We start from the raw sequence: 26746 nt of genomic DNA on the forward strand, positions 1-26746 counted from the left end.
CGGAGCAAGGCCCAAACATCATCATCTGTATGCGTCTGCCCGTGCAGTGCCATGCGCCACCACTAGTCTGCCATAATTGTGCCGCGCTGACCACGCCCGAACCAAGCCTCGCCGACCCGACCCGCGATGCACCGCCACAGAGTCCGAAGTTGCTGCTCCGCCTCCAGATCTTCACTGCAGCACATCTCCTCAGAACCACGCCGCCGCTCCCCATCGGAACCCCTCTGCCATCCAGATCTGCAGAGCCCACGCCGAAGCCTGCCACCATGCACAACACAATTAACACCCAGAGATTTCATCGAGAACTTACCTCTGCCACCCGTCCAAAGCCTTGAGATACAAACTCCTCTCAGACCTCCCCATGCAAATAGCAACTCCCGTCCGGCAGCAACCCATTAGCGGCGAGGCAAACCCTCACCGATCCCGAGCGCCGCCGGACGAGCAAAATTCTCAAAACCTAGGTTTTTGGGTGCTCCGGGTTTTCTGGAGCTTCTATCACATACTCTCTAATTTCCTTTTATGTACTATTATGAAAATTTTCTAACTTCGTTCAACATCGAAAAATTTAAGATCAAGCCAAGCCGAGTATAACTCAAGCTTGAGTTTGTTAAAAATACATAGCTCGGCTTAGTTAGACCCTTATAAAAAAAAATCCAAATTAAAAAGGAAACAAAAAAAATTAAAATATGCCCAAAACTTAAAAAGGGAAATGATGGAAAATGTCACATTAGAGTGTGAAATGATAAAGAGGTCACCTAGTTTTCCACTTGATAAAAAGGTCCATAATAAATTGTTAGTAATATTAATTTAGTCCTTATGAATAATGAAGTGATGTTAAAAAAGGTCAGTTTTTAAATTTGCTGATTCCCATTCTACCCTTAAACCCAAATCTTCTCTTCATTTTGATTACGACCCCGTTGGAGCTTTCTCTCCGAGTCAACCATTACCAATCTCTCTCTCTCTCTCTCCCTCGATCCTGGTCTCGGAGCTTCCATTACTCTATTCGTCTTCCTCTCTCTGCGTTCAAATTTCAGTGAGCGAACAATGGCGGCTATGGCGAACGACTTTCAGGATCGCCGGAACTTGAAGCTCGATAACCGTCACGACATCATCTACCTCAAGTCGGTAATATTTCAGCCTCGATTCCACCGTTTATCTTTGGTTTGCATATTTGGCATTGTATAGTGATGAAATTGCTTAATGCTTCTCGAAGTTTGCCACCCCAACCTCTTCACCATAATCGACCCGTTCTTTCACTTCTCACGCGCGCACGACCTGATCTGTTTTTCGATCGACGACCGGTGCCGGAATCTCATCTTCAATCCAGGTACGAACGTCTAGGTATGGATCAGTATTTTAAATGAGATTACGTCAATGCATCTTGATATTGCTTGCTTCGAATCGATAATTTGTTGTTTCCGTGAGCTTTGAATACTCAGAACTCTAGTATTTTGGGAGACTTCCCAAGTAGTTAGTAGAATTTTCAACTGAGATGGAGACATTCGAGATTCAGGTTTTAAGATCTGCGATGGTAGCGACTCATAGCTAGGTATTGTTTTTACCATTGCAACTTCCTTGCTGAATAGAATACCAAACTGATCATGATTACCATGCCTTTGTTTAGGGTGTCTTTATAGCGGGTTGTGATTGCAAATGCCAGCTGTACTAATCGAAATTCCGTTCGTTAGAATTAGATAGTGTGAGGTGATAATATATACGGAATTGGTGTGCCTGTTGATAGGTTAGAGGCTGGAATTCATGTGTGTTTGTCAATAGATTAAGTTAACAAGGATCAGCTAATGTTTTTGTTTTTAGTGTTGTTGTTAATAGAAGCACACACAAACACACAAAATTGGCTTGGTGTGCGCTTTTGAACTGTTGATATGGACGATATCATAATATTGATTGACTTTGTCTTGTGGTGTTGTTTAACTCCAATGTGCTCCCATTGTGGTTGATTTGTGTAATTTGGGCTTGCCAGTACTTGTTTTTTTAATGTGTGATAATAGCTATCTTATATTAGAACAACCCGTTAGCCTTTTCATGTGGAATAAATGTTCTCAGCTTCTCTCTTCTGTTTCACCTTTTCAGGTTGCTTTCTTTGGTGGTGCTGTTGATATCTTTGCAACTGAAACCAAATTAACTGTCCTAATTCATACTGCTGAGTAAGTAGTTGTTGAAGAGTGGATTCTTTCTGGATTGCAGTTATCTTTGAGAGAGGTCTTTTATTATCTTATATAGCAGGTTAATAAGCATCCCTATCTAATGGTCACTCTTTGAGGAAGGATTTGAAGAGAATTAGCAGTTTTGTGTGCTTTGATATATAGATTTGGTTCTGTAACTTACTAATATGTGAACTTATGATTAACTTCTTGTGATTCTCTCCTCACTAATAGCTTGTTGACTAGAAAAAGTAGACTGTAGAGGATTCACAGGAGAGATATCATCAGTAATAGTTTGATTAGTGAAACAATTCCTTTACCACCACCCTGCTGCACTTGAAATTGATGTCTGCTAGTGCATATTTCTGAATGTTTCTTCTTTGGCTATGTAAACTCACTTTGAATAGCCTTCTGAGAATTGCTTCATGTTCCGAATACATCTTGATGCATTCGTTTGGTTGTGTTGTGTGAATTTGAGAAAAAGTTGGATTTGCTTATTTTATATAGTGGGTCTGAAACAACCCAATTTTCAATTTTTGCTGAATTGGGTTTGCTTATTTTATATAGTGGGTCTTGGAACAAATTTTCGAGATTTAAACGGCTTTTGATAATGGTTTTGGTTGTTGCACACATAATGATTTGGTCAACTTCATGATTTGGGTTTTCGGAGGGTACTGATTTTGAGTTCATGTATCTTAGACTTTACTGATGCTGATTTATTGACAGACCTGTATATTGAATCTGCTAGTCTTTTATACTGAATCAGAAGTGTAGGAAAATTTTGACTTGATTCCAATCTCATTTGATATTAATATCAGAGCAACCAAGCTCGAGTTCTTGTCTTACAGTCTTCTACTCCTAATCTGAATCAATTTGGAATTCTCATGTCTTTGGACTTGTTTTTTCACTTGTAATTGCTTTGATCATTGAAAGCTGCTGTTGTTTAACTTCTTTTTGGATATAAGGGAGCAAATGTGTGTATATGTTCCTTAGTTTCTTTGTTTCACCCTGATTATTTACTAATGGTACTCTTGTGTGCAACAGAATTTTTATATGATAGGAAGAGACAAAAGCAGAACCCTTTGGAGGGTGTTAAAGATTGATAGATTGGATCCATCTGAGCTAAACATTCTTGAAGATTCCACAACGTACACAGATATTGAGTGCTACGACCTTCTAAAACGGATACATGAAGGAAACAAGTCAATGGGTGGACTTAAGTTTATCACCATTTGTTATGGAATTGTTGGTATGGCTTTTTGCTTGGTTTTATACCTTTGCACATCTTTTGCCTTCTTAGTTGAATTCTCAAGATCTTTTCCTATCATTTTAGGGTTCGTGAAGTTTCTGGGACCTTATTACATGCTTATTATTACAAAAAGAAGGAAGATTGGAGCAATTTGTGGTCATACTATCTACGCGATTAGCAAGAGCGAAATTATTCCAGTTCCAAATTCTTCTGTGCTGTCAAACTTGGCTTATTCTAGAAATGAGAACAGGTCTTTTGTCCATTCTTCATGTAAATGTAATATGTACCTGATACTTCTAAAGAGATCTAAGAAAGTAGCTTTCAGAATTTTACATCGTCCAGTTGTACTTTGATAAGAATCATGTCATCTTCAAATTGAGAAGTTTTGTTTGTCTTTTTGTTGGAGTACATTGTCTGTGACTTTCTAAACTTAACGGTATCAATGTCTAGGATTTATGTCAAAATCAAATAGTTGAAGAATTGGAATGGTGTTCTGTATTAACTTTGGACCATGCCAATAGCTAGAGTTGAAGTGAGAAATAGATCTGCAAGGATTCTCTACATTGATATAACTCATATAAGTAAACAATCATTGACCTTTTGAAACTTCTTCGATGCTTGGACCTGCTTCATCTCTTGCTTGAAAGCCTGCAGTTACAAACAACTTTTTCATATGGTTATTGACTCTGTAGCTTTTTCATATGGCTATTGCATGTGATATTACTGAAAATCTATAATTAGACTCATATTTAGTTCTTGTATTAACTTTTGTATAACCTTCAGGTAGAGAAAGCTTGGTTGAATGGATAGAGGATCCATCATATGGTAATGCAATGCAACATTGTCTTGGACTATAATTTATGGTGAGATTTGACACCCTAGATGTTCTTTACATTCTCCCTTTTAATACTAGTTAGACTTTAAGAAAGTAACTTTATTTTTTCACAGGAAGTAAGTGGTAAGATCCAATCCCTATTGAGCAGTATCTACATTTTTGAATTTAGTCCACCTTGAACATGAATTAGATTATCTGCTTAGTTGAAAGCAAAATAAAATCCCAGTTGCTTTTTATATACCTGTCTTATAGCTTTTGTCATGATAGCTTTCACCACCATTTCTTCTACTGATAGTTACTTGGTTAGTGACATGGTCAGTTGGCTATTAACTTGTGACTTGGCTACTGATAGTTACTTGGTTAGTGACATGGTCAGTTACTTAGTTAGTGACATGTGATTAACAGTGACTTGGCTATCAACTTGTGACTTGGCTACTGACATTTACTTGGTTAGTGACATGGTCAGTTACTTAATTAGTGACATGTGATTAACAGTGACTTGGCTATTAACATGTGACTTGGCTTCTGACAGTTACTTGGTTAGTGACATTGTCAGTTACTTAATTAGTGACATTGTCAGTTACTTAATTAGTGACATGTGATTAACAGTGACTTGGCTATTAACATGTGACTTGGCTTCTGACAGTTACTTGGTTAGTGACATTGTCAGTTACTTAGTTAGTGACATGTGATTAACAGTGACTTGGCTATCAACTTGGCTTCTGACAGTTACTTGGTTAGTGACATTGTCAGTTACTTAGTTAGTGACATGTGATTAACAGTGACTTGGCTATCAACTTGGCTACTGACAGTTACTTGGTTAGTGACATGGTCAGTTACTTAGTTAGTGATATGTGATTAACAGTGACTTGGTTATCAACTTGTGACTTGGCTACTGACAGTTACTTGGTCAGTGACATGGTCAGTTACTTAGTTAGTGACATGTGATTAACAGTGACTTGGCTATTAACTTGTGACTTGGCTACTGACAGTTACTTGGTCAGTGACATGGTCAGTTACTTAGTTAGTGACATGTGATTAACAGTGACTTGGCTATTAACTTGTGACTTGGCTACTGACAGTTACTTGGTTAGTGACATATAATGTGACATGGTCAGTTACTTAGTTAGTGATATGTGATTAACAGTGACTTTGCTATTAACTTGTGACTTGGCTATTAGCTTTTTATATTTTTTTATGATGTCACTCTTATGTTTAGTTTTCCTTAATGAAATATTATTTTATAAATCTTTTGCAGTAATTCAAGTTTTAGGCATCTTCTAAAATGACCAAGTCTCTGTCACTGGCAATGTCATGTTGCATGTCACTGGCCAAGTGACTAAATGTCATATTGTAGAGCTCAAAAGCACCTTTATCCAAACTGATACTCAAGATGGGCAAATTGTCGTTTACATCGATCAACTCCACTGTTGGACAGAAAAACTATTTAAATTAATATGTAGTGACCTCAGACAATTTGGTTCTTCATGGAATGATTGAATTCCATTGATGAATCCTCACTCAGAGACATGAAAATCGAGGCAGACATTAACTTAATTGATCTCGACTTGTACAACTGCATCAGCAACATCAGGTATTGGTCCTAAAAGAAAGTACAACAGGAAACGAATTAAAGGAGGGAAAAAAAAAAAAGAGATCTTAAATGTGAAAGCACCTTCAGGAAGAAGAGTAGTGATACTGATGCCTAAGATCAAAGTACAGTGTATGTCAAGAAATTCATTTATGAAGAGTAGAGACTTCAATATCTTGATGCAAAGTCGAAATATAGCACCAAACTACACAAGAGCACAAGACAAGTATGTTACAGAAACTACACCAAACTACCTTCTTTCTGTTTGGTACCCTCAGATTCAAAGCATTTGATCAGGGTCATTGTTAAATAGAATCCCAGAAAACCCACTATTCCTAGAAACTCTCTGCACACTTATGATCTGTCAGAAGAAGTTTTACAAAAAAAGACTCCAAATTCCGGGGCTTACTGTTATTCTTCAACTGCGCAAAATTGGTCCACACAATCCTGGGCTCCTTGATCACTTGAATTTCCTAGTCTGGACCAACTCATTGATCTCCCTCAACTTCGTGCACATCTGATCTAGTCACTCCCTCACCAAGTCAACCAATCAAATTCACAATTAACCAAATCCATGGAATGAAGTGTAGAAGAATAAAATAATGAATACCCAAATCAAATTCACAATCATTAATTTCTGTTTGATGGAAGACTATACTTTGAGCACAGTAACAAACATTCATGCACCAAAATTGAAAATCAGCTGATCATGATAAATACACATATCAAATTCAACTTTTCTCAGAAACCCGTGGAGAGGTCGGTATATAAAGCTAGCTACTAGGCACTAGTGCTAGAATAAAGAAGCTTTACACAGACCTTTTGCCTAACCACAAAGTACTGGCACAAGTCTTATGTAACCATAGAGCTCCACCACTAAGCTTTTCACAGACCTTTTGCCTAGCCACAACACTATAAGTGACAAAACCGCTATTACTTTTCCCATAACGAACTATAAAATTTCAAAATACTATAGGGCAGTCTTGAATGCATATTGATTACTTCCTTGGGACTTGCCAAATAACTACATGTTAGGCATCATCAAGCATTCTCTTTAACATGGAAAATAAACAAGGAATCTAAGGAAACGAAAGCAATAACTTAAGATTAGATGGTACTAGAGAATCTATGACCCACCTGGCAATCCTGAAGAGGTTGAAATTATGGTGGCGCTCCCATCAATCCCATTTTCATGTTTCAATACTCGAAATCTAGCTTGGCTCGCTTCTTGGCTTACCATAACTAAACAACTTCCCAGTAGTTCTTGGAGCTCGTGGGCAGCGAAGAAGGCAGCTCCTTTTATGTCCTGATTTCCAATTCAACACAAACGCCGTTTAGGATCAATATGAGGATAAAAACAGAGGAATTGAAAGGAGCTAAAAGGAATTGAAGCGACGGAGGCGGTGGCGATGACGCAGACCTTGATCGATTTGACGACGGAGGCGGTGGCGATGATGCAACGTCGTACTTGCTCCAATCGGAGGAGAGGATCTCGAACACGTGCTCCGGGATGATCATGAAGTCCAGGAAGACGCCGGCTTGGATCGAACAGACGACGTCGTTTACCTAGCGGGATGGAGTTGTTGCCTCTCGGAACTTCCAGCTCCGCCATTGTTCACCGTGGCCGCTGCCGTTGTCATCGACGAAGGTCTCAAGGACGAAGAAGCATCTTCGCGAACGAACAGATAATCCAGATGTTGAGAATTTGAGATATATATATATATATATATTATATATCGGTAAGGGTCGAGAGTTCGAATGGATAAAGATTAGACGAGCTGGGAGGAGAGAGAAAGCTGTCAGTGGCAGTTTTTGTAATTATTTATATTTTCAGTGTCAGGTTGTAAAGATGTGACCTTAATTATCATGAAGACATTTGTGTATCCTGAATTATAATAAGACACTTCAAAATAACCTCTTTTATCATTGTCCCAACTTAAAACACAAAATATTTTGTGCAAATCCTACAGCTGACAGCTAACTCACACACAGAACTCCAGTCATTTATTTTTTCTGCATCTTTCCAAAACAATAAAAATGTAAAGTTTTACATTGGACAAAGAGTCACAACTCACAACTAACAAGCATAAGAGGAAGATGAGATTGGTTGCATGTATGGCTAAGAAAGAATTTGATTTCTCTATGTTGATAACAAGGTATCTAACTTATCGCCATGCACGCTACTCCAAATCACAGGACACGGAGACTGCAACTAAAACAATGCATTTTAGACCATCTCCAACATTTAAGATTAACAGGTGCAGGCGATTCCATTACGCCTTAATTAACTAACCTAACCGTGATTAACACTCAAGTTAATCTAACAACGTCTATTTTCAATGAATCACGACAGATGTACGCTGGAGATTGCAATCCCGCTCGTAACGAAATTTGAATGCACAGAACCTCGCACGTGCCAAAAATTTGGGTTTTGGGATTGGAGGTCAATAATTACCGCTCGTCTGTCTGTTTGAAAAATTTGCCTTCGGACCTCAAAATCTCAGAGCTTAAAGAGACCCTCACAGAGAGAGAGAGAGAGAGAGCCTCAGAAACCCTAGCTCTTTAAAGGTAAAGAACTCTTCTATAATCTTTGTTCTCTTTTCTTCACTCTCAGACCGATTCATGGACTGAAAGCCCCAAATCTGAGTCGCCGGTGACTGGTCATTTTCCGGTGAAAATGTCATCTCCGGCGGTGCTTTTGTTTCTTGAAAAATTGAGTGATGAAATTAGTTGATTATTCTGATCTGGTTGTTGAACTTTTCAGTTGAATCAAGATGCCGGTGGAGTCTAGATTCAGGCTTGAAAGGCCGTTTGACATCGCGGAGGCCTTTTCTCAAAGGCGATCTGGCTCGCTTGCGGTTCTAATCGATCAGCGCGTGGAGTCGTTGGAATCGCCGGCGAGGCGGAGGGCGTTAGCGACACCGGTGCATCAGAGACGGCTAGGGTTATGGGCTACAGGAGGTGATGGGCTCGCAAGGAGCAGAATGAGGACACCGAGAGCCGCGATTGGGCGAGAGAATGAGCTGCTGGCCGGAAGTTCTAGCCGGAGAAGGGGACGGGGATCGAACAGTGTGTTGCCTTCTTGGTATCCAAGAACCCCTCTCCGTGATATAACTGCGATTACCAGGGTAAGGATCACTTTCTCCGACTTCTGTGTTTGATCACCATCAACCCTAAGCTTAAATTTTGGTCAGGCACCTTGTTGCTAATTGATAAATGGGTCTCTGATTATTAGGCTTGCAGTTCTCTTTATTTTCAGTGAGTCATGTATTACTCTTTGGTTTTTGAGTTGTTTGATACGTAAATTGCACAAGAAATTTGATTTCCTGGCTGATTGAGTTATTGGGTCTCTGTTTGATTATATTTAATTATCAAGCCTATATATATTTGCAGTCTGATTGGTTTGTTTCATGAAGAATTTCATTGGATTCATTTTGCAGTTTGTTGACAAATGTGTCTCAGTTTATCAAGGGGTTTAATGGAAACTCCAAGTGTCCTATACTTGTAGTGATACATATCACATTTTCAATGCTGTTTTCTTGGTTTGTTGAACAAAGAGTCTCATTGGATTCATCTCATGGTCTCAGGTGTATTATTAGCTTTTTTCGTAAGTAAAAGTGTTCTATATTTTCAGTGATTGATTTGTTACCCCTTGGTTTTTCTTTGTTTGATTGGGTTATTGCTCAAAGAGTTTTATTGTATTGATTTAGTGGTTGATTTGTATATATGCGTCTCAGCCTTTTGGGTTAGATATTCAATTAACAGCGTTCCACTCTTTGCAGTCTTGTTAAGTTATGAAACTAGGGTCATTTATATGGTTCATAATCACATACCTTCAATATCAAACTTGCCTCTAGTGCTGTTGTTTAGTTATAAAAGAAGTAATGCTATTTTTGAGTAAAGTTCACTCTATTTTTGTATATGCCTCTCTTAAATGCCATTCCTTTGTCTGCATTTTCTTTATCTATATAAATATTTCCAAGGGGACATGTGAAACAATTGAAGTTTTATGTTTCAGCACTATTTATTTGGTTCATAATTGCACTGTGTTTATGAAACATACCTTTGGTTCAGTCACTCTGTGTTTTCATTTATGAAACTAGCACCTCTTATTTATTTGCATAATATGATTTATTACCAGCCACTTTGGATCTATAACATATGTTTAATAAGTGCCTTGCCCTATGTACTTTCTATTTAGGCCATTGAGAGGGGAAGAGCTCGCTTGGGTGAGGTGAATGGTGAAACTGCAGAGGGTCAATTTCCATCTCTACAAGTTCAGGATGCTCCTCCTGAGCATCAAGTTCTCGCTGCTACTCCTTCAACCAATAAGAAGAGACCTTGCCCACCTCCTTCTGTTCTTAAAGTGCACAAAATTCTGCTAGAGGTGGCTAATCAGCCTGATGAGGGAGAGTTCGTTACACCACAGAAGAAGCTGCTGAACTCGATTGACAAAGTAGAGAAGGTGGTGTTGGAAGAACTTCAGAGGCTGAAGAGGACGCCGAGTGCTAAGAAGGCAGAGAGGGAAAGAAAGGTTAGAACTTTGATGTCAATGCGTTGAGGAGAAAAGTAGTTTGGACAAAGAAGACCGTCTACAGTGAAAGTTATCACCTTCTGGTGATACATTTCCTACCCTATGTACTGATGACCATAATCACCTTCTGGTGATAATGTGCAGTGAAGCTATCACCCTCTGGTGATATTGGCAGTGACATTATCACCTTCTGGTGATACCATCTTGGTTCAGGCCAACTTATCTTTCGCTGATACTGCTGAAGTTCATTTTTTTGGTGGAGTTAGTTTAGGGTAGTAACTATGGTATTACATCATTGTTTGATGCATCAGGCCATGACCTCTACTTTAGTTTGATAATCTAGTCTCTTTTGTAGTTGATAATTCTGGGGAAATGTACATAGGAGGCTGTATGGCCATATAATTCAACTTTTGTAGCATTTGTTTGGGTCCTTTTCTAACGATGATAATTGTGGAAGCAAGGACCTCAGAAGCTTTTAGAATATGTGGTGGGCTATCGTTGTTTGGATCATCTCCTTTATGTTGTTCTTGTCCTCTGTTTCATGTTACACTAGCAGAACGGTGATAGCATCCTGAGCTATGTAGGGTAGGCCTTGGTGACATGAGGCAGATGACTTCCACCTGCTGCCTGAAACGCATTATTTCCAAAGGTTATGTGTACTTGATGAAAATCCTTGGCTGCATTTGGAATCCCCAAAAGTTAATGCTCTGTACCCTTTTTGATCAAGTCTAGGGCCCCTAAGAAGTGTGGCTGGATTAGGACACACAATCTCTCTCTTCCAAATAATTTGAAAGATAAGAAGGAAAAGCAAATGTTGCCCCAACCTGGATGAGCAATAAGAGCAGCTTCATTAATTGGAGCCGTCAATCGCTTTGGTGGAGAAGAAATGGACAATTGGACATACGTGTATTTGACATCATGTACAACTCTAATGGTGTGTCGTAAACAAAACAGTACATCATTTGGAAGTTTGATGTTAAAAATTGTCGAATACTAACTTGATCTCACATGAAGATGTTCTAGGCTTTCGGGCTTCATATTTCAGCTGTTTTTTTTTATTTATATTTAAGAATGTCATATTTCAGCTGCTGTTTTAGAGGTAAATGTGAAAATTTGACCAAACCAATCAATGTTACATGTTCCTCTGTAAATTCACAAACAAATGTTGTATTGAAGTTATTGGGAGGTCCGAACCCAATAGAATACCAGTAGTTTTGACCAAAAAAAAATAAAAATAGAATACAGTAGTAGCCCTCTGCACCGACAAAAATAGCCCTCCTCTAGTAATATGGGCTCAATCATTTGGGCCCAACTATTTCACACATTTTGAAGCATTTGAAAATTGGCCACCACAGCTGTCTAAACCCTTCACCCGAACGATAAGGGGGTTTATTGACTTGGTTCACACTAGAGCATGTTGTTTTCAAGAGAGCCCACATGTCACCTAAAGATGCCAATCACTATTTGCTCCCTTTCACCAAAATCTTTGTTATTTTTTTCCCATTTCATTATCATCAAGGACCTCCACAGTCCAGACCTGAGTGAGACTTGAAGCTTTGCTAAAACCCCAATTTTTTCACACCCCTTTGGGCTCTACGCCCAAATGCTTCAACCCAACTCTGTTGTCTCTCTTTGCTAGGTCTCTCTCTCTCTCTCTCTCATTTCTCACCTTTACTCTAAACCCCAGGTACCTTTTTTCTGCTTCTTGCTTGTTTTTCAGAATTAGGTAGGCAATTTGTTCTGCATTTCTGCTTGGTGGGTATGATTTGTTGCTTGGCTTTGTGTTGTTTTGGGTTGTAATTATTATCTGGGTATTGTAATGCCTGCTATGTGGGTTAGTGGGTTTGTATTTGATTAGGCTTTAGTCCACTGTTCTCATTTTATTATCAATCTGCTGTGTTGTGTGTGGTTTCTTAGAATTATCTGGGTTTCTGTAACAGGTGTTGGAAGAGAGGATTTGGGGTGGAAATTGAAATTTCAAGGCACTTGGGTCTCTGAATTTATTGCTATTCATCAGCTTACTGGTCTGGATTTGAGTTTCGCCACTATAGGATGGCGACGTATGCATCCACGCATTTTACTTTTTCTGATACTCGAAACCCAGTTGGGGTTCTAACAAGACTGGGAGGGAGAGTATTAGTGGAGAATCACTTGGAAAGAGTTAGAAGTGTGAAAATGCTGCCCGAGAGCAAGTTTGGATTTTTGGGTGCAATCCATAAGTCGACTTTGCCTCAATTTAAGTGCTCAGCCAGCTCTCACAGTGTGGGTTCGTATCCGAATAAAGACCCTTTTCTGAATCTACACCCTGAGGTTTCTATGCTTAGAGGTGAGGGCAATAATACGTCGAGCAATCTGAGGAAAGATACTCCAGGTGGGAATGTGACTGAGAGCTTGAGTGAGAAATCTCTTCCGAATAATTACAACGAAGCAAAGATTAAGGTTATTGGCGTTGGTGGTGGAGGGTCAAATGCAGTCAATCGTATGATTGAGAGTGCAATGAAGGGTGTGGAGTTCTGGATTGTTAACACTGATGTTCAAGCCATGAGAATGTCGCCTGTGTTTCCTGAGAACCGTTTACAGATTGGTCAAGAGCTTACCCGGGGTCTTGGTGCTGGTGGAAACCCGGATGTTGGTATGAATGCTGCCAAAGAAAGCAGAGAATCGATAGAAGAAGCGCTATATGGGTCAGACATGGTTTTCGTTACGGTAAGCTCAAACTCTGTTTCCCTGTTCTATGTTCCCAACCTTAGCCACTTTTTGCTGTTACCAAACTTATTGAAGCTATTCTGCATTTGACGTTGAATTACATGCAGGCTGGAATGGGTGGAGGAACTGGCACTGGCGGAGCTCCTGTCGTTGCAGGTGTTGCAAAATCAATGGGTATATTGACGGTTGGTGTTGTGACAACCCCTTTCTCCTTTGAGGGACGGAAAAGGGCAGTTCAAGCCCAGGAAGGGATTGCAGCTTTGAGAGAGAATGTTGACACACTGATAGTCATTCCAAATGACAAGTTATTGACTGCAGTTTCCCAGTCTACCCCAGTAACAGAGGCATTTAATCTAGCTGATGATATTTTACGACAAGGTGTTCGTGGTATCTCGGATATAATCACGGTATGTGATTTTTAAAGATGTTGTAATTATTAACTCTATCTTGATGTTAACGAGTATTATTAGACAAAAAAGGGAAAGCAAAGAAAATATTCAAAAGCAAATTGAGAATGAATTCCGAAGTGTCCTATCAGGAAAGAACTTTTTACTTGTTTGTTCATAAGAGTGATGATATATTTCAGAATTCTTATATTTATAAGCTGAATTTATGAGCATTGCGTTGGTATATGCTTGGAACGTCACCTTTAGATCAATGGAGTTCTATAAGTGCTTCATTAATCATTTGTAGTTTCCTGTCCTATTTCCTTAGGTTCACATTTTGTTACACTAGTTGATAATCATCACCTTAATTGCAGATTCCTGGGCTGGTAAATGTCGACTTTGCTGATGTAAGGGCTATAATGGCGAATGCAGGTTCTTCATTGATGGGGATAGGAACTGCAACTGGTAATTTTTGATCTACTAACTAGAATGTTTACAGTGCTATATGATGTCAGAGTCAGAGGCTTCACTTATGATTTTGGACATGATTGTGCTGAAGCCTAATTACCATAGTGCTTTCCATGATGGCATCATTGTGGCCAATCTTGTGAAAATTAGTGTTATGAATGACACCAAGAACTTCTCAGTTCATTGGGTTAGTGTGTGAGGAGGAAGGCGATCTAATCCCAAGTTTGTTAGAGTGTATTTATATGATGTACAGGATAAGCTTAGAGAAATGTTCATTTGATTGGATGCTCACAAAAGAGGGAAAGTGCCCTTTGCTGAAAATTTATTTTACTGAAAATGATATGTTAGTGTTGCACATGGTCTAAAATACGTAGTTTCAGTTGCAGTCTCCATGTCCTGTGATTTGGAGTGTGCATGGCGTCAAGTCTGATATTATAATGATTTTGTTATCAATATAGAGAAATCAAAGTCCTTACCTACACATGTGTAACCTTGTTGGTGGTAACCAATCTCATCTTTTAGATGCATGTTCCTCTTATGCTTGTTAGTTGTGACTCCTGTTCAATGCAAAACTTTACATCTTTTTTGTCTTGAAAAATGCAGAAAAAATAAAATGACTGAGCTCTGTGTGTGACTTAGCTATCAGCTGTGGTATCTGCACAAAATATTTACTTGAGGGTTATATGGATGATGTGAAATTCCTTTCTTTTCTTTTTTTTTTTCAAAAAAATAACAGATTTCTGCATTTCTGCCTTCCTTAACGTGTCCACTGAGACACTGAGTTATCTATACGATGAATAGTTTTTTCATGTGGCTGACTTGTCGTGCATTAGCAGTTGATTTCATCAGCGCCTATTTCCTTGTGTGAGTCATTTCACACGATTTTTATTTTATTTTTTAGATGTAAGGAGATAACTGTCTTTGTGTGTTTTTTTTCCTTTGTTTTTGGGAATAGGGAAGACAAGGGCAAGAGATGCTGCATTAAATGCCATTCAATCACCTCTATTAGATATCGGTATAGAGAGGGCTACTGGAATTGTCTGGAACATAACTGGTGGAACTGATTTGACACTCTATGAGGTACCACTTCTTCTGATTGGCATAAAACTTCTTACCAAAACTGCCCTGAATTCCAATATAATTATTCCCCATATACCTGAATTCTTCAAATGGTGGTTTTCACCCACAATCAATGTGAGACATTTCTCTTCTGCTACACTAATTTTGGGTGTTCTCATAGGTAAATGCTGCAGCAGAGGTTATATATGACCTTGTTGATCCAACAGCAAATTTAATATTTGGAGCAGTGACAGATCCATCACTCAGTGGTCAAGTAAGTTTTGTTGCTTTCTCTAAAGTCTGTAATCCTACCCTTGCACGTTATGACCTGATCACACCTGCATTAGTTCACCCCATAATATCTTACTGTGCCAGTAATTTAACAAATATGAAAAATGATAATCAATTGATGGGAGAGTTCTTGTGAGGATTTTCAAATCAACGGTTGGATGAGTGTTTTGAAATTTAATTGAAATATTATTTTTTCAACATACAAGTTATCCAACTTTTTTTTAAAGTCCTACCGGCAAATGCTTTTACTTGGTCCCTTCTTTCTGAAATTCTACTGGCCAGCAATAGTGCTACCAAGTAAAGAGCCTAAAGGCAATGAAGGTTTTGCATTCGTGCATCTAAAGGCATATTTTATACCTTTAATTTTCTTGTTACTAGGTATAACTATAAGCAAATAGAAGATATGTAGTCCTGGTTATCCTAGTATCTGGTGGTATTTCAGTTTGAAAACCTATTAAATGTCATGTTGCTTGTCTTGGTTTCATTCAGGTTAGCATCACTCTAATTGCTACTGGATTCAAACGCCAAGAAGAAAGTGATGGGAGGCCACTCCAGGTATTCCTCATAGCTCACTCTATCTCGGTTTCTCCATACTTGTCTCTCGACAATTTTATTAAAATACCAAATTGCAGGCACAAGGAGACATTACCCTTGGAATCAATCGAAGACCTTCGTCCTTCTCAGAAGGTAGTTCGGTTGAGATTCCTGATTTCTTGAAGAAGAAAGGACGCTCACGTTATCCAAGAGTTTGAAATGCTTCCTTTTCATTCCAATGAGTGCCTTGTCTGAGGCCTCCCAGCCTCTTCATTACCACATCAGCATCAATCTGAGGGATTTAAGTATGCCTCTGTAGATACTAGATGATAGATCCTCGATATGTCATTTGTTAGTACTTGGTAGTGGTTTCTAGCCTTCATATATTAGTGCACACTCGTTTGAGTATTATGTCTCTGTTCCCTTTTGTTCCAAGTATACTTGAATAAAAGCCATTGGCGTGTATAGAGTTTTCCATCTAGGAAGTGAGATAGAACTTATGGAGAAGCATGAATTGCTTTGCTTCAGAGAAAATTCTTCTTTGTTATTACTTAATATCTGATTTTAATTTAAGCTTTATTTTATTATCTTCAGAAATAGAAGCCATTTAAATCTCTGAAAAGCCAAATTAATTGATGGGTAACATTCAGCAACTTTCTTGGTCCATGATTCTTGTGTCTTTCACGAGAGGGGGGGGGGGGGAATTGCAACTGGTTCCTGTCTCTACATGCCTTCAAACCTGGAGGCTGGAGATATGAATCTTGAATCCTCGATGAAGAATCTAATCACATGTCACCTGACAATGGCTACCAAACAATCACTTTTTTACACACTAAACTAATTGAGCTAATAATCCAATGGATGAAGAAATACAATCGCCTCTTCCAAGTTGAAGACAAAGGCTCTCAGGTTATTCGTCTTCTTACATGCTTTTGAATCAAAGCCTAAAAGCCCCTTATTCATTCTTAGTGACCCAGTTGGCTCAAAAAAAAATTGTCAGAAAAGTTATATGGCACATAGAGTAGCTCTTAGTAACCAGGCAAATAACTTTTGTATGAGTTCCTTTATAAAACTTTGGCCTTCAAAATTTTTACCAGTAATCTCCACATGAACACAACCCATCTGCGAAATGGTGAAACCGAGTATTATCTCTAACAATAATCTTTCTTCCAACAACTAAGGAGATGCACTTGATTGCAGAATGGCAATCCAAGCACACCCTTATATTTTTCTTCACAATGATTGGCTTCCCAGCAGGCATACTTATCAGTGCAAATGCAATCGCTATCCTCTCACTATGATGGTGAAGAAGCTCTACCTTTGAATTGTCGTCCATATCATGAAGAACAAGATCTGTATTTGGAACATATCCAGCTTTCTTTATCTGATCAAGAAGACTATCAAGTTTCTCATATATTTCTTTCTTCTGAGGATGAGACCAATCTTCGGCTCCAAACGTGTGTGTTTTGTTTCCAATGTCAACCCAACTATAACCGGGCAATTTCCTCATGCTGCTATCCCTCATTATCTTCCTCACACCCCTGAAATCTTCCCATTCTTGCTCCTTTGCATATATAGTTGAAAGCAACACATGTGCTCCACTATTCTCAGGTTCAAGCTGTATCAATTTCTCCGCTGCCAGTTTGCCCCTCTCTTTATCACCATGAATTGTGCAAGCGCCAAGAAAAGAGCACCATCCAAAAGCATTTGGCTGCATTGGCATGCTGTTAATGAATTCTGCGGCCTCTTCAAGCCTTCCAGCCCTGCCAAGTAAATCAATAACGCAAGAGTAATGTCCAGCTCTAGGTACTATGCCATATGTTTTATCCATAGAGAAAAAGTACTTTAAACCTTCCTCTACCAATCCAGAATGGCTACAACCTGTTAAAAGACTGATAAATGTTATTGCATTTGGTTTCACTCCTGCCTGGACCATTCTACTAAAAGTTTTCAAGGCGTCATTTCCTAAGCCATGAACTGCAAATATACTTAGCAATGAATTCCATGCAACTTCAGTCGGGGTGGCTACCTCGTCAAAAACTTGTATTGAATGATCAAGTAATCCACATTTCCCATACATATCAACAAGAACAGAAGACACAAAATCGTCTCTATCAAAATTAAACTTGACCACCTGAGCATGAAGTTGGATCCCTTGTTCAAGTGCAGCTTGCTTGGCACAAGCCTTGATCAAGCTAGAGAAAGTGAACTGATTAGGCTCAGCTCCCCTTCTCTGTAAGTCAACAAACACACTAAAAGCCTTCTCAATTTCATCCATCTCAACATAACCATTGATCAGAGAAGAATACGACACAATATTTCTGCACTCAGGGTCAACCCGAAACACATTTAAAGCACTCTCCATATCACCTGATTTCGAGTACATATCAACCAGAGCATTTCCCACAGCAACCTCGACTTCCAATCCTAACTTCACAACCGTCGAATGAACACACTTTCCAAACTGACAAGCCTTCAGTGCAGAGCAAGCACTCAATGCACTAGAAACAACATATTTATCTACACCAATCCCATCATTAATCATCCTCTTATAACTCAGTAAAGCTGCCTCAAAATCCCCACTCTTTGCATACCCATCAATCATCGAAGTCCACGACACAGCATCCTTACTCGGCATTTCCTCGAAAACCTTACAAGCCTCAACCATGAACCCACATTTCGAATACATATCCGCCAAGTTACTACCCACAAACAACTCACAAGCCAAGCCCAATTTCAAAGCAAGAGAATGCAGCTGCCTCCCAATCTCAACCGACCCAAGAACCACACAAGCTCTGATCACACTTGCAAATGCAAACTGGGTCGGGCTCTCCCCAGCACTTCTCATCTGGGAAAAGGCCTTGAAACTGTCCGAGAACCTCAAGTTCTGAGAAAACCCAGTGACCATTGCAGTCCAGGAAACCAAGTTTCGGTGAGGCATTTGGTCGAAAACCTTGAGGGCATAATGGACGTGGCCACATTTGGAGTACATGTTGAGGAGGTGGTTGGTGAGGAAAATGCATAGTGGGTAATGAGTGCGTAGGAGGTGAGAATGGAGCTCTTTGCCTTTGTTTAGCTGCTTGGTTTTTGCGTAGGTTTGGATCACTTGCGCCAAGGTGGTCGACTCCTCTTTCAGAATTTGGCCGCCAAAACGGCGCAAGGGTTGAATACTCATAAATAGAGGGGGTGCAAATCAAATTTTCTGGTGAGGCTTTACATTTCTACAAGAAAATGGAATTGTAAGTGGCGCCCCATAACTATTTTTTTTGTTTTCATTTTCAATTACAATATAGAGAGAGACAAGGCTGTAAAGAAGAGTTCTTTACCACATCAATAAAAGGGTTAAGGGTTAATTACATATAAATGTAATTTGAAGAGTAATTTTCTATAAAATGATTTTATCGGGTATTCAACGATTTTATTGTGTTTAAAATTCACATTAGTGTATAGGGTCGGCTTTCTGAAACTCACAAATAGAAAAAACACATCGAACTAATAAAAATTAAGTTAAATCGAACTAAACAAATGCTTATTATTATTATTATTATTTTTTATCAAATCAACAACAAAGATACGGCAACTAGTCTATTATGAGTCAAATTCACGATCTCTCACTTACAAAGAGAAGACTTATACCACTAGACCAAATGTTACCGGACATTGTTGTGCAGTATTTGACTAGTACTAAAGAAAATCGACAAAAATAAAACTAAACCACAACAATATAATTAATACATATTTATCAGTTTTCAATTTCTATTGTAGGTTCTCATGCACTAAACTATCGTGTCTGACTTACTGTGAATGTGGGTTACTCTATTTCCTTTTTTAACTTATTTTTATGGATGTAAATTCTTTTTTTTTTATGAGTGCTTTTATTCATACCTCCTCATTTGGCATTATTTTTGTACAATTTGAAACTCCATTTTACCCCTATGCTTATATTAAAACAAAAAAAACAAAAACAAATAAAGCTCCTTTTCACTCCTTTTCAAGTAGTGCAAATCAAGTAGCTCCATTTCACTCCTTTTTCTTTTTGTAAATTTCAGTCAAAAAAAAAAAATGTGGGTTGCAAATCAAGTAGTGTAAATTTCATTCTCCTAAAAATATCTACTTCTTGTTCAATTGAAATATTAGTTTTTATCCCATCAAAATCGATATTCGCTATTTTACTTAATATGCATTGGAAAAAATAAAAAAAGAGTGATTCTATTCAAACCTCTTAATTTGGCATTTAGACCTTCCATGATATTTTCTATCACAAACTATCTATTTTACCCTCTCTTTTTTTTCCTTCCTCCTTTCACACATTTTCTGTTTTCCAGATTATCATCCACGTTAACAAAAATAAAAACAACAACCCACATCTTGTTAGTCTTACTTGATCGATGACGTTGATTGTTTCGTTCTTCTCCTCCACTTCATGAAGTTGGATTTCCATATTTCCATTCTTTCAAAGGTAACTACTGATGTTGAAGTAGTAGGGAAAAAAAAAAAAAAAAGGGGATTCTGATAACATCATAATTTTGAATACCCAACTGGGGTGTTTGATGAATCTTTATCGTTTTGGGCTAAGATAAAATGCCAAACAAAGTTGATTTCTTTACTATGTTTTTTTTTTTTTGGCAGTTGATGCACATACATGTCAAACAAAGGAGTGGAATGAAATTTATACTACTTGATTTGCAACCCACCGTTTGCTTCGATTCAAAAAATCCACTATAGTGTGCATCAACTGCTGTGATTCCATATGTTAAACAGCTCTTCAATTCAAAGAATCAGAGTTTCATTACATTTGGTTAAGATACAAATTTTAATAAACAAAGGAAGGAAATGAGGAGTGATTACATGTCATACTGAAAACTTATAAATACCAAACTATATATATAGTATTTGAAGAAAGAAGCAAAATTGTTCATAAGTGGATTTTGGACTCAGTTATTTGAATTTAAAAAATACAGAATGTAATGATCTTTAGATTTAACCATATTGTCCGGTGAATTATTCCTTTCAAATCGCTATAAGTATGCACATACTTATGGTGTTGCATCACCACCTAAAACTGAAGCTGAAAGATAAATTTAGTTTTTGCAGGAATGAAAGCAATAATCAATGTGTTTGATCATCTACTTGAAGTCATTTTGATTGAGACAAGAACTAGATGAAAAAGGTTCAATGAAAAACTAGAAATCAAAAGAGGTACAATCTAAAATATAGAAATATTCAGTGTTAGACACCTTGTTGTATTCATTAGGCTTGTATCAATGGGACTGTCCTCACGGATCGCCTTTTGAATCGTCTTTTCACAATTATACGATGATCCAACGGTCAGATTTTCACGGATCGCCTTTTGGAATCGTTTTTTCACAATTATACGATGATCCAACGGTCAGATTTTCACGGATCGCCTTTTGGAATCGTTTTTTCACAATTATACGATGATCCAACGGTCAGATTTTCACGGATCGCCTTTTGGAATCGTCTTTTCAAACTTATACGATGATCCAACGGTCAGATTTTCACGGATCGCCTTTTGGAATCGTCTTTTCACAATTATTCAATGATCCAACGGTCATATTTTCACGGATCGCCTTTTGGAATCGTTTTTTCACAATTATACGATGATCCAACGGTCAGATCCTCACGGATCGCCCTTAAGATCATCCTCTCAAAATTATATGAAGATCCAACGGTCGGATCCCCACGGATCGCCTTTTGAATCATCTTTTCACAATTTACGATGATCCAACGGTCAGATCCTCACGGATCGCCCTTAGGATCATCCTCTCAAAATTATACGATGATCCAACGGTCGGATCCTGATAGATCGCCTTTTGAACCAACTTTTCACAATTATACGATGATTCAACGGCCAGATTCTCATCCGAGACCACACAAAGTCATCGGAACACCCGTATAGGTTTTCTGTTTTTTTTTTTTTTAGAATAAGAAAATTATAAAAATGCCTCATATGTTGGTTGAAAAATAATAGTTCTCAATTAAAAAAAAAATTTGGGTGTGGTCTACAATTTTATATGGGTATTTGGGTAAAATTTGGGTACCCACGGGTATACCCATAACCCACCCATTTTTATACGGGTATTTTGTAATTACCCATACCCATATCCATACCCATAAACTATGGGTATTACCCATTAAAAGATACCCAAAAGGAATAATTACCCGCGGGTACCCGTACCCATGGGTTTTAATGCCATCCCTAATGGGACAGAAAGATCAGTATTTGGTTCTGAATAGATTTCACTTGTTAAATTAGATTCATTTCAACATTTTATAGGTCCCATTCAATTCATAAGATCAATTGGATTCCTACTGTGACAGAGTAAAGGCTTCAATTCAAAGACTTGATGCTTTTTCAATTCAAAGACTTGATGCTTTACTTTTGTCGACAATATATTTGATCCAATCTCTACCTTTGGTGCCTAACTGGTAAAGAGACTACTGGTCCCCATCTACTTTCACTTTATTCTCCACCCTGAACTCTGTTCACTCATAATCCATGGTTTTGCCTTGATGAACTTCCTGTTATCATTGCTGTTGGCGTCAATATATAATTGCAGCCACCATTCTCCAGAGTGTTGAAGTTCTAGCTTGATTGAAAGCTTGAATGAGGTGAGATTTATGGTGTTATTTTTAGGGAGGCTGGCTAATTTCAGATTAAATTTTTGTATGAAATCTGAATATATCAGGACATGCTTATTGCTCATTTGCTTGTGTGTATAAAATCTTACGAGATGTACCTGATCACAGGAATTGAAGTGTAAACAAAGTATCGATATGACATCAGCTACTGTTATGGCTAGCTTGATGGTAGAATGGTTTCATATGTATTGAGAATTATATTGTAAATTTGTACTTTATGTTCTTTACTTTTTCTTTCCTTTAGTGGAGACACATTTACATGTTTTAGGGAATAGATTATGGCTTTAATGCTTTGGGTGTAGGAGCAATTGAGTACGGGGCCATTGGGTCGTGCTGCTCTTGTGTATATATATGTTGCATAGATTGATGTTGAATAATAAGAAGAATCATTATTCAGCCATTTCTTCACATTTCATTATTCAGCCATTTCTTTACATGGTATCAGAGCACTATCCTGGTGCATGATTCCTATTTTTTCAAATCCCAGCAAGCCTTGTCCTCCCTGCACAAGAATCTCAGGCATCAACTTCAGCACCTTTACCAAATCCTTTGCATAGCCTTTCACCAGAGCAACTTCAGCAATTGGCTCATACCATTTCTATGATGACCACACAAAATACTTCTGGTAACAACAATGCTTTTGCAAATGCTGCAGGTCTATCTCCTTCCTATAATGTTTCAATTAATTCTGCATTTACTCAACCTTGGATTTTGGATAGCGGAGCTACAGACCACATCACATCTGATCCCACTCTTTTCACTAAAGCAAATCTCACATCACTACCCATTGTTAATTTACCCAATGGATCTGCAGTTCCTATCACTTACACTGGCACCATCCCATTTAATTCTGATATCACCTTAGAAAAAGTCCTATGTGTACCATCCTTTCGCTTAAACCTCATGTCTGTCAGCAAAGTTACTAGTGCTCTAAATTGTTGTGCTATTTTGTTTCCCACCTTCTGTGTCTTACAGGACTTGGCTACGGGGAAGATGATTGGCTCAGGTGAACAACGTGGTGGTCTTTATTACATGTCTCCGTTGCTGAAGGCACCTACCTCACATCAAGTCTCACATCCCTCCACCTTGTGGCATATGCGACTTGGGCATCCATCCCCTTCTCGTCTTAAATTAGTTTCTCCCTTGCTATCCTCCAGTAATATTTCTTTTGATGATAATTGTAGTGTTTGTCCCATGGCTAAACAAACAAGACTTCCATTTCCTTTAAGTTCAATATCAACTCATGCTCCTTTTGATTTATTACATTGTGATATATGGGGTCCTCACAAAGTTCCCACACATTCCGGAGCACGTTTTTTTCTTACCATCGTGGACAATTTTACTAGATGCACATGGATTTTTTTGATGCACCATAAGCATAACACTCAATATCTTTTAAAGTCATTTGTTGCTTTTGTTCGTACTCAATTTCATGCACACATTAAAACTATCAGGGTCGATAATGGGTCTGAATTTCTATCCATGAGAGATTTCTTTCACACAAATGGCATTGAGTATCAACATACTTGCGTTTACACTCCACAACAGAATGGAGTTGTTGAACGCAAACATCGACATATTATCACTGTAGCACGTGCTTTACTTTTCCAATCCAGCCTAACCCTTTCCTTTTGGGGGGAGTGTGTTTTGACAGCAGTCTACCTAATTAACCGCCTTCCATCTCCATTGCTGTCCAACAAAACACCTTTTGAAATGTTATACAATCGTCCCCCCTGCCTTGACCATTTAAAAGTTTTTGGTTGTCTTGCATATGCAACTGTTGTTCATCCTACTCAAAAATTTGATTCCAGAGCTCACCATTGTGTCTTTGTTGGCTACCCCACTGGTCAAAAAGGCTATAAACTTTATAATTTGGAGACCAAAAAGTTCCTTGTCAGCCGTGATGTCAAATTTTCTGAAACCATCTTTCCTTTCTCTCTTCCAAACATCTCAAATTCACCACACTCGATTCCCATACTTGACCCAGGCTATCACACACCAAACACTACCCCTGCATCATTAGTCCAGCCCCCCACTCCAGATACTAACATCTCACCTGCTCCAGATATTAGCACCACACCCACTGAACCTTCTCCAACCGACCAAGACATCATACCTGACGATCTTACACAATTCATACCCTCCCCTCGTCGCTCCACCCGTTCTACGAAACCACCAGCATGGCATAAAGACTACCACATGTCCAACCAAGTCACTCACTCTACCTCAGGGCCTCGTCCTACACCAGGTACCAAATATCCTCTGTCTCATTTTCTTTCCTATTCTCGGTTTTCTTCTGCACAATGCTCCTTTCTAGCTAACATTACAGGTCACACTGAGCCCACCTCTTATGCTCAAGCTATCCTTGATCCACATTGGCAACAAGCAATGAATACAGAGTTGGAAGCACTCCAACATAACAATACATGGCGTATGGTTCCTCTCCCTGATGGTCATAAACCGATCGGCTGCAAATGGGTCTACAAAATAAAGTACAAGTCTGATGGCACTATTGAGCGGTACAAGGCTCGTCTCGTTGCAAAAGGCTACACTCAAGTTGAGGGTGTTGATTATCAAGAGACGTTCTCCCCAACAGCCAAGCTCACTACTCTTCGATGCCTCCTTACTGTTGCTGCTTCCCGTCATTGGTTTATCCACCAATTGGATGTTCAGAATGCTTTCCTCCATGGCAAATTACATGAAGAAGTATACATGCAGCCTCCTCCTGGACTTCGCCGACAGGGGGAGAATCTTGTATGTCGGCTCAACAAATCTCTTTATGGACTCAAACAAGCATCCAGAAATTGGTTTTCCACATTTTCAAATACCATCCAGAAAGCTGGCTATCATCAATCAAAGACAGATTATTCTCTTTTCACAAAGGCACAAGGTAATTCACTTACCGCAGTTCTTATCTATGTTGATGACATACTCCTCTCAGGAAATGATCTTCAAGAAATGGAGCGACTCAAGGTATTTCTTCTTAAATGCTTCCGCATGAAAGACCTTGGAGATTTGAAGTATTTCTTGGGCATTGAATTCTCACGTTCCAAGAAAGGCATTTTTATGTCTCAAAGAAAATATGCACTTGACATCTTGCAAGATTCAGGACTTCTGGGTGCTCGCCCGCATGCTTTTCCCATGGAACAAAATTTAACACTCACTCTCACAGATGGAGCATTGTTGAAAGACCCCACTAGATATAGAAGGCTGGTCGGGAAACTAATTTATCTTACTGTCACAAGGCCGGATATAGTTTACCCTGTTCGAACATTGAGCCAATTCATGCATCAGCCTCGACAACCTCATTGGGATGCTGCCATACGAGTCCTCAGATACATTAAAGGTACTTCTGGTCAAGGATTGTTATTTTCTGCCAACAACGACCTTGACCTGAAAGCCTTTTGTGATTCTGATTGGGGAAGATGCCGTGAGACAAGGAGATCAGTTACAGGTTATTGCGTCTTCCTTGGAAATTCTCTCATCTCATGGAAATCTAAGAAACAAACAAATGTCTCTAGATCATCAGCAGAAGCCGAATATAGGGCAATGGCTAATACATGCTTAGAATTGACATGGCTACGTTATATACTGCATGATCTAAAAGTCTCACAAGTGCATCCTACAACATTGTTTTGTGATAATCAGGCAGCTTTGCATATAGCGAAAAATCCTGTTTTCCATGAACGTACAAAGCACATTGACATTGATTGCCACATAGTTAGAGAAAAACTGCAAGCTGGAATGGTTCGTCCCTCATATGTACCTACACGCTTCCAACTAGCAGATATATTCACAAAAGCCTTGGGAAAAGATCAATTTTTGACACTACGTGCCAAGTTGGGAGTTCATGATCTACACTCTCCAACTTGAGGGGGAGTATTGAGAATTATATTGTAAATTTGTACTTTATGTTCTTTACTTTTTCTTTCCTTTAGTGGAGACACCTTTACATGTTTTAGGGAATAGATTATGGCTTTAATGCTTTGGGTGTAGGAGCAATTGAGTACGGGGCCATTGGGTCGTGCTGCTCTTGTGTATATATATGTTGCATAGATTGATGTTGAATAATAAGAAGAATCATTATTCAGCCATTTCTTCACATTTCATTATTCAGCCATTTCTTTACAATATGTTAAGAAACCAGTCCTCTAAAACTAAGGTGGATGTCTTCAGACTTCATGTGAAGATGCCGTACGTAGGACCATAAACACCAATAATTGCCTCAAGCTTTACCTTCTGATGGGGGCCATGGATGGTTGGTTGAT

General features: G+C 38.7%; 5 protein-coding genes across 9 annotated transcripts; 3 read left to right on the plus strand and 2 right to left on the minus strand.

Annotated features, from left to right (window-relative positions):
- Positions 1 to 778: 778 nt before the first annotated feature.
- On the plus strand, positions 779 to 3864 carry LOC133723521 (phosphoinositide phosphatase SAC2-like). The gene is made up of 4 exons (XM_062150365.1): positions 779 to 1125; positions 1214 to 2091; positions 3207 to 3411; positions 3496 to 3864. Exons 2-4 carry the CDS (start codon positions 1996 to 1998, stop codon positions 3762 to 3764), a joined length of 570 nt encoding a protein of 189 aa, XP_062006349.1. The 5' UTR covers positions 779 to 1125; positions 1214 to 1995; the 3' UTR covers positions 3765 to 3864.
- A 1812-nt stretch (positions 3865 to 5676) lies between these two features.
- LOC133723484 (uncharacterized) lies at positions 5677 to 7538 on the minus strand. Of its 3 annotated transcripts, none has more exons than XM_062150332.1 (3): positions 7258 to 7538; positions 6975 to 7143; positions 5677 to 5849 (listed from the first exon to the last, which is right to left on the minus strand). In XM_062150332.1, exons 1-3 carry the CDS (start codon positions 7447 to 7449, stop codon positions 5800 to 5802), a joined length of 411 nt encoding a protein of 136 aa, XP_062006316.1. In that variant the 5' UTR covers positions 7450 to 7538; the 3' UTR covers positions 5677 to 5799. The 3 variants fall into 3 exon arrangements, with proteins under 3 accessions (XP_062006316.1, XP_062006317.1, XP_062006315.1); XM_062150333.1 differs by lacking the exon at positions 5677 to 5849 and adding an exon at positions 5867 to 6354; XM_062150331.1 differs by lacking the exon at positions 5677 to 5849 and adding an exon at positions 5867 to 6359.
- Positions 7539 to 8307: 769 nt separating this feature from the next.
- LOC133722031 (protein POLYCHOME-like) lies at positions 8308 to 10619 on the plus strand. Its single transcript, XM_062148832.1, has 3 exons — positions 8308 to 8405; positions 8602 to 8965; positions 10039 to 10619. The coding sequence occupies exons 2-3, from the start codon at positions 8612 to 8614 to the stop codon at positions 10396 to 10398; spliced, it is 714 nt and encodes a 237-aa protein (XP_062004816.1). The 5' UTR covers positions 8308 to 8405; positions 8602 to 8611; the 3' UTR covers positions 10399 to 10619.
- A 1254-nt stretch (positions 10620 to 11873) lies between these two features.
- On the plus strand, positions 11874 to 16402 carry LOC133721440 (cell division protein FtsZ homolog 2-1, chloroplastic-like). 3 transcript variants are annotated; one of them, XM_062148058.1, is made up of 8 exons: positions 11874 to 12010; positions 12312 to 13077; positions 13185 to 13484; positions 13838 to 13928; positions 14887 to 15011; positions 15172 to 15264; positions 15771 to 15836; positions 15914 to 16402. In XM_062148058.1, the coding sequence occupies exons 2-8, from the start codon at positions 12424 to 12426 to the stop codon at positions 16031 to 16033; spliced, it is 1449 nt and encodes a 482-aa protein (XP_062004042.1). In that variant the 5' UTR covers positions 11874 to 12010; positions 12312 to 12423; the 3' UTR covers positions 16034 to 16402. The 3 variants fall into 3 exon arrangements, with proteins under 3 accessions (XP_062004042.1, XP_062004041.1, XP_062004040.1); XM_062148057.1 differs by having other exon boundaries at positions 11884 to 12097; XM_062148056.1 differs by having other exon boundaries at positions 11884 to 12058.
- A 263-nt stretch (positions 16403 to 16665) lies between these two features.
- Positions 16666 to 19090, minus strand: LOC133719910 (putative pentatricopeptide repeat-containing protein At5g52630). Its single transcript, XM_062146100.1, has one exon. The coding sequence runs from the start codon at positions 18988 to 18990 to the stop codon at positions 16906 to 16908; it is 2085 nt and encodes a 694-aa protein (XP_062002084.1). The 5' UTR covers positions 18991 to 19090; the 3' UTR covers positions 16666 to 16905.
- Between the last annotated feature and the right edge of the window lie 7656 nt (positions 19091 to 26746).

Source organism: Rosa rugosa, chromosome 7 (genome assembly GCF_958449725.1).
Source record: "Rosa rugosa chromosome 7, drRosRugo1.1, whole genome shotgun sequence".
NCBI lineage: Eukaryota > Viridiplantae > Streptophyta > Magnoliopsida > Rosales > Rosaceae > Rosa > Rosa rugosa.

Bases quoted from the DNA above. Each gene is read 5' to 3' on its own strand.
- LOC133723521 (XM_062150365.1), top strand. From the start codon at position 1,996: ATGTGTGATAATAGCTATCTTATATTAGAACAACCCGTTAGCCTTTTC. The intron at 2,092-3,206 runs GTTGCTTTCTTT...TGTGTGCAACAG, and splicing joins CTTCTGTTTCACCTTTTCAG to AATTTTTATATGATAGGAAG. The intron at 3,412-3,495 runs GTATGGCTTTTT...CTATCATTTTAG, and splicing joins CATTTGTTATGGAATTGTTG to GGTTCGTGAAGTTTCTGGGA.
- LOC133723484 (XM_062150331.1), bottom strand. From the start codon at position 7,449: ATGGCGGAGCTGGAAGTTCCGAGAGGCAACAACTCCATCCCGCTAGGT. The intron at 7,144-7,257 runs GTCTGCGTCATC...ATTGGAAATCAG, and splicing joins CCGTCGTCAAATCGATCAAG to GACATAAAAGGAGCTGCCTT. The intron at 6,360-6,974 runs GTGGGTCATAGA...GGGAGTGACTAG, and splicing joins AACCTCTTCAGGATTGCCAG to ATCAGATGTGCACGAAGTTG.
- LOC133722031 (XM_062148832.1), top strand. From the start codon at position 8,612: ATGCCGGTGGAGTCTAGATTCAGGCTTGAAAGGCCGTTTGACATCGCG. The intron at 8,966-10,038 runs GTAAGGATCACT...CTTTCTATTTAG, and splicing joins ATATAACTGCGATTACCAGG to GCCATTGAGAGGGGAAGAGC.
- LOC133721440 (XM_062148058.1), top strand. From the start codon at position 12,424: ATGGCGACGTATGCATCCACGCATTTTACTTTTTCTGATACTCGAAAC. The intron at 15,265-15,770 runs GTAAGTTTTGTT...GGTTTCATTCAG, and splicing joins ATCCATCACTCAGTGGTCAA to GTTAGCATCACTCTAATTGC. The intron at 15,837-15,913 runs GTATTCCTCATA...ACCAAATTGCAG, and splicing joins GTGATGGGAGGCCACTCCAG to GCACAAGGAGACATTACCCT.
- LOC133719910 (XM_062146100.1), bottom strand. From the start codon at position 18,990: ATGAGTATTCAACCCTTGCGCCGTTTTGGCGGCCAAATTCTGAAAGAG.